The sequence below is a fragment of the Ambystoma mexicanum genome, chromosome 9, assembly GCF_040938575.1.
Source record: "Ambystoma mexicanum isolate Mex_15411 chromosome 9, UKY_AmexF1_1, whole genome shotgun sequence".
In the NCBI taxonomy this organism is placed as follows: domain Eukaryota; kingdom Metazoa; phylum Chordata; class Amphibia; order Caudata; family Ambystomatidae; genus Ambystoma; species Ambystoma mexicanum.
The window spans coordinates 425,989,661-426,010,427 of NC_090931.1; the positions used below are offsets into that span (position 1 = coordinate 425,989,661).

Sequence of the window (20,767 nt, forward strand, 5' to 3'; positions counted from 1 at the left end):
GTGCAAAAACATTAACCAGGATGTTTATTTGCTGGACATTTGTGTTTCTTTCTGGACAAAACACACTATATCAGGGTGTTTACAGTGTAAACAGTATTTCAGAGCACTTGTAGTTTGTGATATTGTTTGAAGTTCTGTTATAATACAAATATTTATATAAATGAACATAGGGTGCCAGGGATTTAAATTAATATGGCCTGCTTGCCTAGAGATGTGATATGATATGATATGATAGTTTATTTATATAGCGCCTATACACAGTGTGTTTCAAAGCACTTCAAGGCAAGGGAGGGAACAAGGGAAAATACAACAACATTCTTACAGGCCATGAACAGTAAGGATGTGAAATTAACTATCGTACTCAGCCTGACGACATTTCAGATAGTGCAAGTGCTAAGACATAGATAAGGAAGGGAGAGGGAGAGTGGGAAGGAAATGGAAACAGACAGGCGACTACCGTACTAGGCCTGATGACATTTCTGGTAGAGACGGAGGAAAACAAAAGGTGAGGGAGAGGGGAGCAGAAAGGGTAGGGGAGGAACAAAACAAGTGACTATCGTACTAGGATTGACAACGATTCAGATAGTGCTGGAGGCAGGGGGGAACAGTAAGGGGATGGGGGAGCGACAATCGAGGTTGCTATCATACTAGGTCCAGGGACAATTCTGATAGAGTAAGTGCATAGAAGAAAGTAAGGGGAGGAGAGGAGGAGAGAGGGAGATGGGAGGGGAGGAGGGAACATAGAGTAAGCACTCAAAAAGAGTGGAGAAGCAAGAGGGGAGAGCAAATACAATTGCATAAGTCAGTAGTAACTCAGAATGTTGCAAGTCTGGATACAAGATGAAGATGGGAACAGCATGATTCAAAGCCACCATGAGTACAAGATGCAAACGAAGTCCAGCATGAGAGTTGAGAAAGGGTGATGCACCGTGAATCAATGAAGTCCATAAAAGTAAAATCCAGCATTGGCCACAAGACAGTGATGGTGAAACCAGAATGTATCAGGACAGATTCTTGTGTGCAGGAAGGGCGGGGGGGCACAATGGAACAACATGGGGGACCAGAGAGGGTGGGGATGGCCTTTGGGGACAGAGGGTGTAAACACATGTTGGTGCATGCTTACCTGCTGTCTTAGCAGGGGGTCAGACCCTGGATCCTCCTGGTCTGAACAGGTTCAAACAGTATTTGCCCTGTTCTTTGACTGCCCTCTGGGCGAGAGACACCCTTGATCTAAGAGTTAACAGCAGGAAGGAAGAGGCAAGGCTAAGAAGGTGGGTGGTGCTTAGGCCAGGTGACCTAGATCCACTTACACCTGCTCCCCAGCTGCAAAGGAAAAGAGGCTGGAGGGCTCCTTAAGTGGTGAAAAGGAGTGGCAAGCAGGAAGGCACCAGGTGGGCGGGGCTTGCTAAGTGGTGAAAAAGTGTGCCAACCAGGAAGATACCAGGTGGGCGGGGCTTAGGCCAGGTGACCTAGATCCACTTATACCTGCTCCCCAGCTGCAAAGGAAAAGAGGATGGAGGGCTCCTTAAGTAGGGAAAAGAGCGTCAACCAGGAAGGCAACAGGGGGCTGGGCTTGCTAAGTGGTGAAAAGGAGCGGCAACCAGGAAGGCACCAGGTGGACGGGGCTTGCTAAGTGGTGAAAAAGAGCGGCAACCAGGAAGGCAGGCACCAGGTGGGTGGGGTTTAGGCCAGGTGACCTAGATCCACTTACACCTGCTCCCCAGCTCCCCAGATGCATTTGGCCGAACCCAGCCATTCTCCCAAACAGCTCAGATGATGGTTTACGTCCTACGCCCTCGAGGATACTGTCTTCTGAGATGAGATTCAACAAGATATCGCAACCTTCTTCCAAATAAATGTGGGTTCAGTCCCCGATCCTAGGGTGGTGTGGGAAACATTTAAGGTATACCTCCAGGGATGCAGCATGTCTGAAGGAAGAGGGGTTTTGAAAAGTATCCGCAGTTCCATCTCCACTACGGAACGTGATATTAAACAAATGGACACCCACAGGGCCTCCAAGACTCCCGGGATATACAGGTACGGCTGCCAGAAAAATGTGTGGAGATGGGGGAACTGATGGAAAGGGAGGAACGCTTCCTGGGAGATCCAATAGCAATGGGTGCGTATGGCGAGGGCGACCGCCCGAGAAAGATGCTAGCCTGGACAATAAAACAGGAACGACAACTAGTTACTATAGTAGAAATGAAGGGCAGCGACAGGCTGCTCACCAGAGACAGCGTAAAACTCAACGAGGCCTTCTATGAATTCTGTGACCTGCTATATACCTCCCAATCCGCCACAGGCCCGTATTCAACTATACAATACTTGGACAGAATCGCACTGGGGTGGCTAAACCCAGCACAGGGTGCACAGTTGAATGACCCTCCATCCGATGAATTCCTTAAAGTGATTTGTTCGCTCCCTAATGGTAAGGCCCCGGGCACTGAGGGGATCACGGCCGAACTATACAAAGCATACCCTGACTTATTAATTCCCCGGCTATGAGAAATGTACGAGGTGGCCCGGTCCTCCAGGACACTCCCTGAGTCCACTAGGACAGCCCTGGTGACAGTCTTGTTGAAACCCAAAAAAGACCCCGTAAGCGCTCCTCCTTTAGGCCCCTTTCCCTGTTCAATAACGGAAATAACATCCTGGCAACAACTTCTAGCCGATGGGTTCTCCCAAATATGCCCAGCCTAGTCCTCCCATTCCAGTACGCACCACTCAAAATAACCTTCACAGACTGTTTATGCTAATGCATAATGTGAACCCAGCGATCCCGATAGTAGTTGCCACGCTGGATGCCAAGAGTTTGACGCGGTGGAGTGGGCATTCCTCTTTGAGGTCCTCCGACGTACAGGCCTGGGAAACGCCTTTATACAGGGGACACATATCCTTTACACTGCCCCCAAGGCTTTGGTGTACACCAATCACATGCAATTGGAGGCAATCTACCCCTCACACGGCACCCAGCAGGGTTGCCCCTTCTCCCACATACTGTTCACCCCTGGCAATTTAACCCCTGGGTAACGTGCTCACCTTGGAGGCAAGATCACACAGAGCAACAAAGGTCTGATCTTCAGGTCCGTTCTTGGAAGCCTCTGGGTATTAAGTGTGTTATAAATAACCTATCATATCATTGTACGTCTAACACCCCATAAAGAATCTACAACCTAAGGTGGAAGAGATCGCCAACTTTGGCGAACTCTCAGGCCTACGGATCAATTGGACAAAATCTGAGGTCCTTCCGTTGATCACCTGCGTTGCCCGGAAAGACATTGGTGAAGCCTTTGGCTGGCACCAGCAAGGCATTCGGTACTTGGGTATAAATGTTTCCACAACTCCGGGCTCGCTGTACAAAGATAACGATATGGATGCCTTGGAACGCATGGCGCACAGTGTTGACACCTGGATCCACCTCCCTATCTCTCAGGCCGCCAGGATCTCGCTGGCTAAGATGTTGATCTTACAGAAATTTGTGTATATAATACCATCCCGATTTGGCCCCCTTAGGCGTTCTGCGTACGACTTAAGGGTCTGATGAATAGGCTTATCTGGGCTGGCAGCCAGGTCCATATATCACTGGACACAATGTGTCACCCTTATTCACAGGGGGGTTTAGACTTCTCTGACATATTTTGGATTTCCTGGTACCCCAACTTCAATACTGGTGGTGGTAGCTTGCAACGTATCTACAGCATACCCCTATTGAGAAGGAAACGCTGCTTCCCAATGATGTCAGGGGGCTACTGTGGGGGACCCCAGAGGGATTGCCAAGATCTGAGGTACAACCTCTGGCAGTAACACTTAAAGCCTGGGATCACCTAGCCCGCCTGGTGGAGCTGAACCAATGGTTCTCCCCCATATGGCCATATACTGTATCAGAGGTATCCAACTCACCCACGAGAAGATTTTTCAACAACTTTTTGTTAAACTAAATGTTCACCTCTTGGGGGACGTGGCACCTGACTGCAAGTTTGTCTCATTGTCAGAGTTGAAGGTTCCGGGGCGAGTAGACTCCTGTCACTGTACTCTTAGACTACCGGCTCTGCCAGGTGATCAGATCCAAGTGGCTGGATTTTTCAAGTGCCCCTCCTGTCTCTCCCATAATGCAGTACATCACCTCTCTCCCTACCATGGGCAAGCTGGTCTCCTCCCCAGAAAAATTATCAGAATAAATAGGCCCACCCCTACAGGGCCCTATAGGGACAAGTGGGAAGACGCTCTGGGTAAGGCACTAACAATGGAACAGTGGGTCATAGTGGGCTCACAAACCAGAACTATATCAATCAATAATCAGTTCCGGCTGAAACACTTTGAATATCTACATCACATGTATTACTCACCGGCCCGCCTGAATAGATATTACCATGATAGGTCACCAAATTGTTAGCACCCTTGTTACTGTTGTAGTGTTGTTTGTATTCATTAAAAAAATAAAATAAAGACATCATAAGGATAAATGCCATTTTTTAGTCATCATTTCTTCTGGGGAGCCTGGTAAATACTGAAGAATTTCAAGGGCTAGTTTAATCAAATGTGCGGGGCCTCTAGGTACAGGGCAAATATCAGGAATAACAATAGGCACAACTGTCACGTGTCCAACTAGTGGACAATTCCTCAGATCTGGATTCATTGTGATTGGTGTTTTTATTCATTGAGAGGCACTTAAAATAGTCATATTCTGCCTCAATGTGCATTGTACACATTGCTGCCTCGGAGTGCATTGTACACATTGCTCCCTAAAGCAAGTCTGACCTGACCCGGTGAAATGCTTTTCCAGCATCAGAAAATGTTGGTTCTATGTCTGTTAGTCACGTGCCAGAGTTCACTCCAAAATAAGGCTGCCCTTTTCATGCCACTCCTTATTTCAGAGCGGCCTCCCCTGGGGACAGAAAAATTGTCATCCTGTCTCTCGCCTCAAGGGGTTCTCCTACAAACTCCACATTTCAAAAGCTGCCTCGACCTGTGCCGACCCACCCACCTCCACTGGAATCCCAGTGCCTTGCCTTTCCATTTTTCATTTACCACCCAGTACCCTGCCCATAGCTTTCCTTCTTTACCCGCTGCTCACCTTCCGGGTCCACCACCCGTTGCCAGCTGCTTACCTGTGAACGCTACTACATCCATTGGTCTAAGTGGGTGGGAGCGGTGATGCTCTACTTTTTTTAAATTAAGTTTTACTGTTCCTATACTTTTATTTTTAATAGAAACCGCTTCTGAATGGTTTTGTTTTAAAATAAAAGTGTAGGAAGCAGTTGAAACTTGCACTTCAGTGCAGTGCACTGAATGTTCTCTTAAACAGCAGGCGCATTAATTTGTAGGTTTGTATTGTGCGTGGAAGGGGGCGTAGTGATGAGGTTTGTGGGTTGTGGGGCACGACAGCAGACAATATAGTTCCACTACTTCTTTTCATACACTTCGGCCACTGGCTTCTTCCTATTTGCATGGGTGTGGTCTTCTGTGGGCTGTTTTTCCTGTGCAGCCTCTTCTGTGGGTGGCACAGGAAATATTGTCCATGGACCCCAGATGAAAATATCAAGGCCAGCTGGCATCTGAAGTATGAGGTGGTATGGGTAAGAATGGAAACCTCATTTGTATATTTTGTTGTGAAGGCCCTGTCGAAAGTGAGGTCCCTCTGGGACGTAATTTCACCAAAAGGCCAGGGGTAGTGGAAGTGACATCATACGACCCTTGACCTCTGATGACATCATAGAAAGTGATGTCATTTGACCCCACCCCGAAGTCACATCATGGGAAGTGATGAAACACGACCTTTCACCCCTTGACAAAGAGGGAGTGACATCACATAGCATGGTTTCTGAGTACACTACGAAAAATATGGTTACAATATCACTGTAAAGTGATATACATTTCATACAAGAATGGATCACCATATGTATCGTTAATATCAGCACGTATAGGCCCGTTACCAAATTACGGTGAATGCAAGCAAACGTCCAAGGCCAAACGATAATGATGTTATCATATAGCACTTACGTGTAAGCGCTTCATATAGAACAAATATACATACAATATCACCCAACCTGTGTTGGTGCTCATTTATCAACCTCAGCAGGATGAAAGGCTCAGTTGACCTTGGTGAGAGCCGAACCTGCAACCTGCACACACAAACACATTGCAGCAGTGAGCTCTCAAACCACTGAGCTCTCTTACAAGCTATAGCCATCAGAAAGTGAGCGACTCAAGAAACACAGAACCACATGTTGCTGGCCACAGCCCAGGAGCCTCAATTAAAAAAAAACATTTGTTTTACTTTTCTTTTTTTAGGGTTAGCAAGGAAGACCACAGGGGTAGCAAGGGAGACCTCAGTGGGTTGCAGGTGCGACCTCTGGCGATCCCTAAATGACGTCCCTGTTCATGGTTGAGGAAGCCAGGCAGAAAGGATTTTAAATTACATTTTATAATCACCATTGAGGAATGTGGGTCTATAAGATGGAACATACCTTTTGTTTTTGGGAATATACAATATTGCCATGACAGCAAGGTTTGAGCGCAATCCCCTTAGCCCTATTCTTATCAAATATTTCCTTAATATCGTAACCTCCTCAATATGTCAGTGAAATCGTAACACCCTCCTACCCACTCAGTCTTATTCCTCTTTTGAATCCCTTGTCGGCAGCTTGCATTCTCCCCTTGCCTCTTTCTGACTCTGGCCACCATCTACAGACCCCCTGGCTAGGTCTCCCACTTCATCTCCGAATGGGCTGACCTCACCTCTGCTCTTGTATCCTCCTCCTCCAAACGCCTCTTCCTTGGAGATTCCAAAATTCACCTTGATTCTCTCAATGCAGCCTCTGGGGCTTTCCGCAACCTCTGTGATTCTCGTTCACTCTCCATTCTTCCCTCTGGTCCGACACACTCTGCCAGACACACTTTGGATGCTCTCATCTCCTCAGACCTCCCCATCTCCAACCCTCCTGTTACTCCCCTCTCCTGGTCTGATCATGCCCTCCTTTACTCTCACCTTGACCTAACTGGTCGGTCCCTGGCAAAGCCTTCCCCTGCACTGCCAGCCTCTTCTTTCATTCGACCGATAAAGTGAGTGTCAACTTCTGCTTTTGCTACCACCTTTACTCTCCCCCTACTCCTTACACTGACTTTCATCCTAACTCAACACTTTCTATCCTTCAGCTATCTCAAACACTCGGGATATCCTTGACCCTGCCATGAGGATCTGCTTGAAGGCTGCGTCCAAGTGCAATTCCTGTTATGTTTCCAATCTGGCCACTCTGAAATAAAAGTGCAGAGTTGCTGAGGGGAAGTGGCAGGTTTCGAGCTCATGCTCTGACAAACTGGCCTGCCGCCTGCTCCAAAAGCAACACAGACTTTCCATCTGCTCTAAGAAGAGGGCCTATAATCAAGCCCGAATCTCCACGGCAACAAACAACATGGCTGAACTTTTCATAGTCTGCAAGGAACTCACCAGCACTACTGCAGTCTCCACTTCTCCTCTGCCCTTCCAGGCACTCTGCACTTCTATAGCCTCTAACTTAGTTGCCAAAACTCAGGACATCCTCTCCTCACTCACCTCTACTTCACATCCTTCTCCCTCTCCTTCTTCCAGGCCTCCCTTGGTCCTCCTATACCCCCACTTCTATTCCCCTCTTTTTCTCCAATAACTCCTGATGAGGTTTCTAGACAAGTCTGCTCTATGAAGGTCTTCTCCAAACAGGTGTTCACATGCTCCTCCAGAACTTTCAAGGACAGCATTGTCTCCCATGGCCCAGTCTTGGGCGAAATCTGCAATCACTCCTTTGCCCCTTAATCTTTCCCCGCACTCCTCAAGCACTCCCTTGTGCACCCTCTCCTCAAAGAAACATCAGCTGATCATTCCTGTGTGGCTAATTACCGCCCTATTTCCACTACCTCCTTCTTGGGCAAACTCTTGGGGAAGCTGGCCATCTCCTGGCTTGCCCACCAAATTGAATCTAATGATTGCCTCCACAACCACCAGTCTGGCATTAGAGCTCGTCTCCCGAACACCTGTAAAGACTTGCTCACTAATCTCGATTCCAGCTCTCCTTTTGTTCTCATCCTTCTTGACCTCTCCTCTGCATTTGATACGGTCAATCATGCCACCCTTATAAAGCAGCTATGTGACACCCTTGCGGTCACGAACCTGGCTCTGGACTGGTTGACCTCTTTTCTCTCTGACCCGCCCTCTCAGGTTCAAGTGGGCCCTTTCCTCTCCCTCCGTCATCTCACTCTACACCTCTGGTGTCCCTCAGGGCTCTAGCCTCTCAGACTGGCTCTTCAATATCTACCTGGTCCCCCTAGCCCATCAGTAAGACCAAAATCTGTCTTATTGGGAGCCCTGACTCCCCCTTCCCTCCCACACTCTGGCCACCCTCCTTGGGCCTCCTCATCCTCATGTGAAGCAAAAAACCTTGGTGCCATCTTCGAGTCCTCCCTCTCCTTCTCCCCTCACATCATGGGCATAGCCAACGAGGCCCACTTTCAGCTGCAACTCCTAAGAGGCATTCTCCCTTTCCTCACTGTCCCCCAGAAATGCAAGGACTGCAAGACTTATCCTTGGCCTCAAGCCCAGGTGTGGAAACAGAGAAATTGATATGAGGCCGGGAAGCCCAAAGGAAACACACCAACACAGGTTACAAAGAACATACAAAAGCGCTTTATTCAAAAGATACAACAATTACCAAAAGTCAATTGACAAACGGATAGCTATTCGGCCCTCAGAGTAACAGAACGAACTATCAACGGTAGTTCGCCGTGTTAGTGTGAGAGACCGTACATTGGGATACTCAGGTTTTTATACTTTTTATCCAGCTCTGGCCAACCCCCTCGCGGGTTAACCATTCTTAGAACCAGGCCTAGAGTTCGTTGCCGGTTCAATCCCATAATGTATGCATTTTGATCAGTTCCGCTGATACAGTTGTTCATTTACACATAGGTCAGGGATAGGACAAGGTCTCAGTTCGCGACCCCAACAAGTGGCCTGCGGGCATATTACTTATTCATGTGTGCGGAGGTCACAACGGCCAGAATCCCACTCGAAATGTCATTTGGCCTCCATTTTGTTGTTCAGGGTGACTTCCACACTACAAGAGAACCTAAAATGGCAGCTAAATCCAAGATGGCGATTTACACAATACATTAAGGTCAAGACCTTGCCGCGGAATCGATTTACACAATGTTTTTAGACAACTTGGCGTAGGCCAACATACATTCAAACAATGCGATAGGAGGTATAATATTATTTCGATTTCGACACAGGCACCGCATCTCTCCAGCCCTTAAATCTCTCCACTGGCTCCTGGTTGCTGCAAGGATCAAATTCATGACCCTCTGCATCATCCACAAAGCCTTCTGGGGTCTGGAGCCACTCTATATCCAACTCTCTCTTCCTAAATACCTCACCACTAGAACCCTTCGCTCATCTAGCTCTAACTCTCTGCAAATCAGATGTGTTTCGAAGCAGAGAGTGGGGGGTAGATCTCTCTCTTCCGCAGGTGCCTCCCTCTGGAATGGCCTCCCTGCCCCTCTCAGACTTGAGCCGGATTTCCTTAAGATCCAGATGTTCCTCAAGACCTTCATTTTCTCCTCTTCCTTCCCCCTACCCCTCCCCTGCTAATGTCCCCTCTGCCTGAGACTGGTGGCTTGGTTCATTCAGAGTATTCCAAGGTGCCAGGCCCTCCCCTACCCAATCTACCCCTGCACTTACTCCCCCGTCCCTGCACCCCCCAACCCTCATCCTGCGTTTGCACTCACGGGCCCTCCACCTACATTTAGCTGGTTGGCTTGCACCCTTGAAGCCTTCCAGCCCCTTAATTGCACTTACTTGTGGACCCCCTTCTCTCTCTTCTCCCCCCTGGCCCAGTCCACCTAGCCACCCGGGCACTTTCCTTCTCATAGGCCCTGCCAACCAATTGCTGCACTTTCCCACCTCCCTTCCTCCATGCACTTATCGCTACTGCACTTGCACGACCTGGATGTCGCAAGGCCTATTAGTATTGCCACTTCCTCCTTCCTACCCCACCCCCAGTCCTGCCTTGCTGCGCCTTGAAACACTTGTGTATAGGCGCATTCCAAATGAGCAATGACATTTTAAAAAAATCATCATAGAACCAGTCAGAGAAGTAACATCAGGTCCAGGGAAGGCATTGGAGGTTTTGTCAACATTAGCATTAGCACAAGCAGTTAGTGGGAATGACCCCCCAGCAAGGAGAAGGTAAGAAGTGAACAATGACCCAGGGGTGTGGACCCTAGCACTCAGACAAAGTGGATTTGGGTTTCATAACAAAGCTCCATATTGTGGATGTGACCCAGACTGGAGGGATTGGAATGACAAACATGTAGGTGATGTGGTAGGGTTACAAAGTGGGGGACGCCACTAGACACTTACACGAATAAGGCAGGGTAGCATTTGAACAGTTGTGGCTTGATGATTAAGAGCAGGGGTCTGCAACAACACCCAGCAGAAAATGCAAATGTGGGGATAGACCCTTTCACTCAAAAAGACAACTGCAATGGCCAGGGGTCACCTAAAAGCATCCACTTGCCAACTGTGACACTTGATACACTAAGGTTGCTTAGGAATACAGACCAAGTACACTGAGTCAATGTGGAAGAGCATACAGTAATGAGAGGCAACATTCGCCCAGGAATTGTTCGGGTGTGTAAGAATTGGGGAACATAATTTCTCTCCATTTCATCAAGCAATATTTGGCAGTGGAAGGTGAAATATTTCTTGTAGCTGGCTTTTAGGAGCCTATTTACATTCAAAATTGAACAACACATGGTAAGCACTAGAGTCTCTTGGTCATGTGTTTCCCCTATTTTTCCTCTGCATATTCCCAAAACTCACTGTCATAGCTTTTGTTTTCTGGTGTTGTTTGAGATTTCTGAATTATTTTTAGTCTCCAAGATTTGTGGGAATGTAAAGATTTAGGGGCATTAACAAAAAGAAGATGTCTGCTACACACAAGAGTGACAGCTAACATTTAGAGTATTGTATCTTGTATTAGCCAATAGTTCTGCCTGTTTGGCCTACAGTAATTCTATTTATCTGTACAGCCTTGCATAGCATATTAGATGGCTCAAAATTTCGCAAAGCACTCAGCACAGATTTGATCTTGAGACAGAAGAATGCATCTTACATTTCCCATCCTATGGCGACATTTCCACGTCTGCAGTAGGTCCATATGAATTGTCTCAGTATAATTTGCAAGTCCTTCTCTGCTCTTGGTACCCTGTTCTGAATTAGGAAAGTATTCCACTATGTTCCTACTCATATTATACATTCCGTATCCGCTCTACTCCTAAATACCTTGGAAAATTATAGGTATTGGGAACCTAGATATTGATGCTGACACTCTCATTATGTGGTCCAGAGCCAACCACTTACTCCTTAGCAAACCTTTAAGAATGTGGCTATTCCCCTTGCTCTGCCCTCTGTGGTGTAACATTCTGATGTAGCTCTTATAGATCTCCGGTTGTTTGAGGGCACTAACAATGTCTCAGTATAAAATAACTATACTGAAGCCTATAAGCATGCACACTGTACCAAAATACATAATTTCATCCACTTTAACCAGATACCAATTGTTTACATGTTAATGAAGAACTCAAGAAAACGCTGAAATAGGGTTATTGAGGAGGCCGGTGATAACCCTGGCCAAATGGCACCCACAATATGAATGAGAAAGGACAGATACTAAGAGGACTTGGAAAAGCAAAGTAGGGACAGCATTCACATACCTTTCAGATAAGGAGGAGGAACCTGCAAGCTATTCCTCCTGAGCGGATGATCTTTCAACAAGACATCAGGGACATTGGGAGCAATCCCTTGGGCTTTTGAACTAGTTGTGGGTTTACTTCCTGGAATGGAGAGAATGTATAAACAAATCACTAAAAAACAGAAATACCCAAGAAGCCTTTATCTATTCTTGAATCGATAAAGAAAGGGCTCTGCATCAGGATAAAGCCACAGAGGTGAAGCGGTGAAGCCTTAATCCTTACGCAAACATTATGTATCTGAGCTGTTAACTTTCCTGGTCACATAACGTGCAATTGGTCCTTTAGAGTAAGCACTGTGGGATGGATTTCCATCTACTAAGTGACCCCTCATGTGATTTTTCAAATGTCACGAACTCTGGTTGAATGGACTACACGTGACATTTAAGTCTGCTCTCATGAAACACCCTTTGTGCGTCCTAGTGGTGCATAAAAGTAAATATCAGGGCCCTCAGAGTGACTGTATGGTGGCAGTTTGCCAAGCAATATGCCATAGTGCAGTTAGTGTTTGGTACCAAGCATTTGTAAGTGGATTCCCTCTATTACGAAGCATTAGTTAAGCCAGTTTATCAAATTAACTTTGACTTTAGGGAAGGTCCCTAGGCTTGGTAGGGAGCAGCAGCCATTTTGGCTCTTCATTCAGACGTGTGCTGGAGCATTTATGATTTGCTGTACATAAAAGGAATCTCAAGTAGAGTTCTGGAGGGCTAAAGACACCTTCTTCATGGAGGTATTGAGGCAATACCTAGATAATGAACACATATCAATAGCGTTATTTGCGATGGCCTGCATAAAGTTATTTTAGCGCAATGTATGGAGCATTACAGGTCAGAACAAGACCAACTGAAGGCCAACTTTGCCTGGGTGATAGTTGAAGCTTATTCATGACGTTTACCAATGGGAAATACGTATCTTCTATGTGCCTGAGATCCATTTTGGAGGAACAAAGAACACAGTCTCTGCAGGAGATCCCACCTGAAAAACCAGCTGTTGACCATTGATATTATGCAAAAGGCAGGAGCAAACAAACTGAGCTTTCAATGTGAAGAAGGATTTTTCTTTGCGAGAGAGATGGTGAGAGTACTACAGAGGAGGTTTCTATGTTGTATACAAATGGACCATTTCACATTTGACCTTTTCACAATTGACCCAATTGACAATTTACTGAATTTAAAAGGTCAATTAGGACATATATGCGGGGGAAACCCCTGCAACCCCCACCCAATCCTAACCCTGCACAACCCCCCACCCAATCCCCTTAAATTATTATAAACAAAAATCAACCCACACAACCTCATCGGCAATCCACTGGTGACCACTCACCCCACCTCACACAACCGATGCTCATGAAAGTACACGCTGCAATCTCACCTATCACATATATTGCAGATCTATCTTTATCACACAAACCTGTTTCCCCAAGACCTCTATACATGTCCTCAACGTACTTGTACTGACAGTGTCTTGCAAGACTTAATTTAGTATTTTTCCCTCCACAGCCCTTCACAGCTTTATTATCCAATCCCAAACCCCCTCGCATCTGGGGTGGACTAAATCTCATTCAATGTCTTGTGTATCACTATTTCTTCACTCCATCTGTCCCCACTGTCTAATGAGACCACATTTTCATTATCTTATGAACCCATTCTTCACATTCCTGGATCCGTTGGGAACTAATGTGTTGGCCTGTGTTAACCCCTAGGTGTTTACCCCACTACTGGTATGGCTGTAACTTCTGCTGTGGTCCTATGTGCATTCATGTTGGGCCTGTTCTTCCTGATATTGATGGCTGCTATTTTTCACCCTCCCTAAAGGAGCGAAGATCCCATGCACACATTTAGACTAGGCCAACCTGGACACTGTCAGGTCTGTATGTATGTGAAAAGTAAGATAGGTGGTATGTTTGGGTTAGGTAAAAGTATTGGTTAATTGTGGGAAGGGAATTCATAATTGGTTGTTGTACTTAACGTCCATTTTACAGAGTGAGAGTTTCCCAAGTCATCATGGAGTAAGTGAAGCTGCTCACTGATTGGTGGAGTGAAGGGCCTCAGGGCAGCACTAACATTCTAAACTGCCTTTCATTTTTCATTCCCTAGCAGGAAGGTCCTGCTTTTGTTAAGCTCCTGGTTTTAGGCCCAATTTGAAGTTTTTATGAGAAGATTTGACAACGAGATCCTTGAAATCTGCTTTCCAGTTGATCAAGGACTGCGTGGGACAGGCAATGCTGTTAAACCGGTGGGAGCGCAGCGTTTGTTTCAAGTGGAAAGAGGATTACCTTTCCATCAAGTTTCTTATCTTCATTAGGCATCTAGTGAGTTAAGTATTTAGGTTGCTGCAGAGAGTTTACTTCTTAAATACATTGTCAAGTGTTAGTTTGCTGGACATCAACTCTACTTACTAAGAAAGACATTCTGTAAAATACATGTTGAATGAATACTGAGCCTGACATTTGAGCTGCATGCAAAGAATCCTTGCAAGTAGAAGACATGCTGGCTTACAAAAGTGTGGAAATGTGTGGTTAAAAAAATGTGAATGAAAGAGGATATTCTTACCTGCATGTTTTTAACAGAAAGAAAGTCAGTGCAAGAGCAACAGGGTTAATTGATACTTTAAGAACTTTGCTGCAATACTTTCAAAGGGAAGTGAAAGACGCTATATCCAGGGTTGATTCCAGGTGTTGATCTGTTTATTCATGAGTTGAGATCTGGGTTTTGCTGGCTGTGCTTTCACTTACATGCAAGACAGGAACATGATGGAGTTGGAATGTCATGTAGTCACCTTTTGAGAGGATAAGGTATTTTTCTGCAATTTGGAACTTAACTTCAGTTCAAAAGAATCCAAGTCTAATTGCAGGATACCCTAACATCGTTAACAGGTACTGATCCTATGAAGTAGTTTTGGATAATAGACTTTGAAGGATATGCTGTTTTCTGATCAACCTTTTTCCTTCCCTTCTGCCTATTTGCAGCCATTCAGAAGTTGGAGTCTGTTGTTTTTTATTTTCTCCACTTCCCCTTTCCCTTGGGAGTGTTAGTTCTTCAGCTGGTAATTTACACAGTTTTTGATCAAACAGTCTTGAGGATCTGTGGGGTTCAGCAGCTCCCGCGGACAAGAAAAGTCTGGACCGGACAGACACCAACGTCTTTGACTATCTCAATGAGAAGGTTATGGTGGACATTTTGTAAATAGGAACAACAGCACAATTTCACAGTGGCAAAGAGGAGTACAAAAACATTAACAAGCTTTTTATTTGCTGGACATTTGTGTTTCTTTCTGGACAAAGCACACTATATCAGGGTGTTTACAGTGTAAACAGTATTCCAGAGCACTTGTAGTTTGTGGTATTGTTTGTAGTTCTGTTATAATACAAACATTTATATTGATAATAAATCAACATAGGGTGACATGGATTTCAATTAATATGGCCCGCTTACCTAGAGATGCATTTGGCCGGACCCAGCCATTCTCCCAAACAGCTCAGGTGCCGGTTTACGTCCTACGCCCTCGAGGATACTGTCTTCCGAGACGAGATTAGACAAGATATCTCAACCTTCTTCCAAATAAATGTGGGTTCAGTCCCCGATCCTAGGGTGGTGTGGGAAACATTTAAGGTATACCTCCGGGGATGCAGCATGTCTGAAGAAAGGGGGGTTTTGAAAAGTATCCGCAGGTCCATCTCCACTACGGAACGTGATATTAAACAAATGGACACGCACAGGTCCTCCAAGACTCCCGGGATACACAGACACGGCTGCGGGAAAACGTGTGGAGATGGGTGAACTGATGGAAAGGGAGGAACGCTTCCTGGGAGATCCCATAGCAATGGCTGCATATGGCGAGGGTGACCGCCCGAGGAAGATGCTAGCCTGGACAAAAAAACAGGAATGACAACTAGATACTATAGTAGAAATGAAGGGCAGTGGCGGCTGCTCACCAGAGACAGCGTAAAACTCAACGAGGCCTTCTATGAATTCTATGACCTGCCATATACCTCCCAATCCGCCACAGGCCACGATTCAACTACACAATACTTGGACAGAATCGCACTGGGGTGGCTAGACCCAGCACAGGGTGCACAGTTGAACGACCCTCCATCGGATGAGTTCCTTAAAGTGATTTGTTCGCTCCCTAATGGTAAGGCCCCAGGCACTGAGGGGATCACGGCCGAACTATACAAAGCATACCCTAACTTATTAATTCCCCGGCTAGGAGAAATGTATGGGGTGGCCCGTTGCTCTGGGACACTCCCTGAGTTCACTATGACAGCCCTGGTGACAGGCTTGTTGAAACCCGAAAAAGACCCCCATAAGCGCTCCTCCTATAGGCTCCTTTCCCTGATCAATAACGAAAATAACATCCTGGCAACAACTTCTAGCCAATGGGTTCTCCCACATATGCCCAGCCAAGTCCTCCCAGACCAGGCCGGTTTCATTCCAGTACGTTCCACTCAAAATAACCTTCACAGACTGTTTATGCTAATGCATAATGTGAACCTAGCGATCCCGATAGTAGTTGCCACGCTGGATGCCAAAAAGGAGTTTGACTCAGTGGAGTGGCTGTTCCTCTTTGAGGTCCTCTGACGTACAGGCCTGGGCAACGCCTTGATACAGGGGACACGTCTCCTTTACACTGCCCCCAAGGCTTTGGTGCACACCAATCGCATGCAATTGGAGGCAATCTACCCCTCATGCGGCACCCATCAGGGTTGCCCCTTCTCCCCCATACTGTTCGCCCCTGGCAATTTAACCACTGGCTTGCACGCTGAGGGAGTACCACACACACAGGGAGGTGAGAATCCACTCGTACAGCTCTGTTGTCTCCCTCTACGTGGATGATTTGTTGTCTTGGGAGGATAGCTCAGGGGTAACATGCTCGCCTTGGAGGCAAGATGACACAGAGTAACAAAGGTCCGATCCCCGAGTTCGTTCTTGGAAACCTCTGGGTATTAAGCGTGTTATAAATAACCTATCATATCATATCATATCCGTCAAACACCCCATAAAGAATCTGCAACCTAAGGTGGAAGAGATCACCAACTTTGGCGAACTCTCAGGCCTACGGATCAATTGGACAAAATCTGAGGTCCTTCCGCTGACCACCTGCGTTGCCCGGAAGGACATTGGTGAAGCCTTTGGCTGGCGCCCGCAAGGCATTCGGTACTTGGGTATAAAAGTTTCCACATCCCCGGGCTCGCTGTACAAAGATAACTATATGGACGCCTTGGAGCGCATGGAGCACAGTGCTGAAGCCTGGATCCACCTCCCTATCTATCAGGCCGCCAGGATCTCGCTGGCTAAGTGTCATGCTGAGAACCTGGTGTCTACAGAAGCTGCTGAACCCCCGACAATCCACCCAAAATGTGGCACTCTGAGCTGACATATATATAACTGCTCAGTTTACCTCACTTTCAGGGGAAAGGGGGAAGGGACAAAGAAACAAACACCAGGCTGGAAGCTATCAACTCGCTGGTTCTTCACCTGTAGTTAAAACATAAACATGCAATACACCTCATTACTCAATGGGTTACTATACTAACCTTAAACTCTATATCCTTTACCAAAATAGTCAAAAACCATACCTGGTACTTCTCTTCAGTATGCCCAGAGAAGTGATAAGCAGACAAGACTTCCTTACTTGTGGAACAGAATCTTATAGATCATTCAGCCTTCTCAGTAGGTCCATGAATGTAATTTTTAACTTTGTAGTTCGTCTGCTCAACCCTAAGATTCTTGAACAAGGTCTAAAGTTCTTCAAATAAGTTTAAGGAAGTTCTTTTAAGTTCTTGTATTTGTTTTTATATTTTCTTTGTATAGTGTCTTTTACTCAGGAACGAATTTTAAACTTGCGATGAAATCTTCACGTGGAAAGCCAGCACACGCTCTAAAATCCAAACCGCGGGTAAAACGCAAACGCGCTGAAAATCCAAACCGCGGGATAAAACAAACGCGCTTTAATCCAAGTCGCGGGAAATACGCACACGCGCTGAAAATCCAAACCGCGGGAATAAACACACGCGCTTTACTCCAAGTCGCGGGAAATACACACACGCGCTGAAAATCCAAACCGCGGGAAAAAACACACGCGCTTTTCTCCAAGTCGTGGGAAATACGCACACGCGCTGAAAATCCAAATCGCGGGTAAAACGCACACGCGCTAAAGTCCAAGACGCGATAAAAACTCACTCGCGCTAAAGTCCAACCCACGAAAAAATATGCATACGCGCAAAAACCAAATCGCGAGAAAAAGCACACGCGCTTTTATTTTATCACGTAGAAAAAACCCTCGCGTATGTGAACAGTAAACGCGAGTCCAAAATTCACGCTCGCGCTTCACTCTCACGCGCAGAGACACACGCGCGGACTCAAAGTAACGGGAAAAAACTCACGCGCTAGTTTGAAATGACACCTAGAGATGAAAACAAACGTACGCGCTTCAATTTTTTAGATACAGATTTGCGATTTCAATTCCTTTAAATTAATATGACATTTTTACAAAGTTCATCAAAAATGGAAAGTCACTTATCTTGTGATTGAGACTTGAAAACTTCTTTTCTCAGAAAATTGGAAATTTCTAACTCCTGTCCTGTGTCTCCACCAAACTCCATACACGATTCCTGTTATACTTTCAGATATTCCGCTCAACTGCTTGAAACCTGTCACCCTTGAACAAGTTAAGCAGGAGCTGCAAGGCACACGACCTCTCAGCTGGGCAAGGACGATGAAAGGCAGTTTAGAATGTTCATTGTCCTCCCTATAAACAATCTCCAGCCAATTAGAATTTAGACTGAGAACCTCCATCTTGGCTTGGGGCATTTTCCATAGATTGCAATGAAGGTTAAGGGCAAAATTGGCTGTTTAAAAATATAACCCATAATAACTTCCCAAAACCTTTCTATACTAAATATGTGTCTCCCCCGACCCAATGTAAATGAGTATATGATACTGTATGTAAAGAATATGTCGCTCCAACCTGACAGTACCTGACACTAAGATGTTGATCTTACCGAAATTTGTGTATATAATACCGTCCCGATTTGGCCCCCTTAGGCGTTCTGCATACGACTTAAGGGTCTGATGAATAGGCTTATCTGGGCTGGCAGCCAGGTTCATATATCACTGGACACAATGTGTCGCCCTTATTCACAGGGGGGTTTCGACCTCTCTGACATATTTTGTATTTCCTGGTAGCCCAACTTCAATACTCTGGTGGTCCCCTGCAACTGATCTACTGCATACCCTTATTGAGAAGGAAACGCTACTTCCCAATGATGTCAGTGGGCTGCTGTGGGGGACTCCGGAGGGATTGCCAAGATCTGAGGAACATCCTCTGGCAGTAACACTTCAAGCCTGTGGTCACCTAGCCTGCCTGGTGGAGCTGAACCAATGGTTCTCTCCCTATATGGCCATATACTGTATCAGAGGTATCCCACTCACCCACAAGAAGATTTTTCAACAACTTTTTGTTAAACTAAATGTTCACCTCTTGGGCGACGTGGCACCTGACTGCAAGTTTGTCTCATTGTCAGAGTTGAAGGTTCCGGGCGAGTGGACTCTGCCACTGTGCTCTTATACTACCGGCTCTGCCAGGAGATCAGATCCAAGTGGCCGGATTTTTCAAGTGCCCCTCCTGTCTCTCCCATAATGCAGTACATCACCTCTCTCGCTACCATGGGCAAGCTGGTCTCCTCCCTAGAAAAATTATCAGAGTAAATAGGCCAGCCCCTACAGGGCCCTATAGGGACAAGTGGGAAGACGCTCTGGGGAAGGCACTAACAATGGAACAGTGGGTCATAGTGTGCTCACAAACCAGAACTATATCAATCAGTTATCAGTTCCGCCTGATACACTTTAAATATCTACATCAGATGTATTACTCACCGGCCCGCCTGAATAGATATTACCATGATAGGTCACCAAATTGTTAGCACCCTTGTTACTGTTGTAGTGTTGTTTGTATTCATTAAACAAATAAAATAAAGACATAATGAGGATAAATGCCATTTTTTAGTCATCATTTCTTCTGCGGAGCCGGGTAAATATTGATGAATTTCAATGTCTGGTTTAATCAAATATGCCGGGGCCTCTAGGTACAGGGCAAATATCAGGAATAACAGTAGGCACAAGTGTCAAGTGTCCAACTAGTGGACAACTAGTGGACAATTCCTCAGATTTGGATTCATTGTGATTGGTGTTTTTATTCATTGAGAGGCACTTAAAATAGTCATATTCTGCCTCAATGTGCATTGTACACATTGCTGCCTCGAAGTGCATTGTACACATTGCTCCCTAAAGCAAGTCTGACCTGACCCGGTGAAATGCTTTTCCAGCATCAGTAAATGTTGGTTCTATGTCTGTTAGTCGCGTGCCAGATTTCACTCCAAAATAAGGCTGCCCTTTTCATGCCACTCCTTATTTCAGAGCGGCATCCCCTGGGGGACAGAACAACTGTCATCCTGTCTCTCACCTCAAAGGGTTCTCCTACAAACTCCACATTTCAAATGCTGCCTCGACCTGTCCCGACCCACCCACCTCCATTCGAATCACAGTGCCTTTCCCTTCCATTTTTCACTTACCACCCAGTAGCCTGCCCATAGCTTTCCTTCGTTAGCCACTGCTCGCCTTCCGGGTCCAGCACCCGTTGCCAGCTGCTTACCTGTGAACGCTACTACCTCCATTGGTCTAAGTGGGTGGGAGCGGTGATGCTCTACTCTTTTTAAATTAAGTTTTACTGTTCCTATACTTGTATTTGTAATAGAAACCGTTTCGGAATGGTTTTGTTTTAAAATAAAAGTGTAGGAAGCAGTTGACACTTGCACTTCAGTGCAGTGCACTGAATGTTCCCTTAAACAGCAGGCGCATTAATTTGTAGGTTTGTATTGTGCGTGGGAGGGGCGTAGTGATGGGGTGTGTGGGGAGTAGGGCGCGACAGCAGAGAATATAGTTCCACTTCTAATTTTCATACACTTCGGCCACTGGCTTCTTCCTATTCG

At 46.1% G+C, this 20,767-nt stretch overlaps 1 protein-coding gene across 1 annotated transcript in view; it reads right to left on the reverse strand.

Annotated features, from left to right (window-relative positions):
- The window catches only part of LOC138489651 (maestro heat-like repeat-containing protein family member 1), a 176,363-nt gene that overhangs the window by 81,144 nt on the left and 74,452 nt on the right, over window positions 1–20,767 (reverse strand). Inside the window, exon 7 of the mRNA XM_069617324.1 lies at window positions 11,743–11,862. Within this exon, the coding sequence (XP_069473425.1) occupies window positions 11,743–11,862 (120 nt within the window). The remainder of the gene's footprint in view (window positions 1–11,742; window positions 11,863–20,767) is intronic.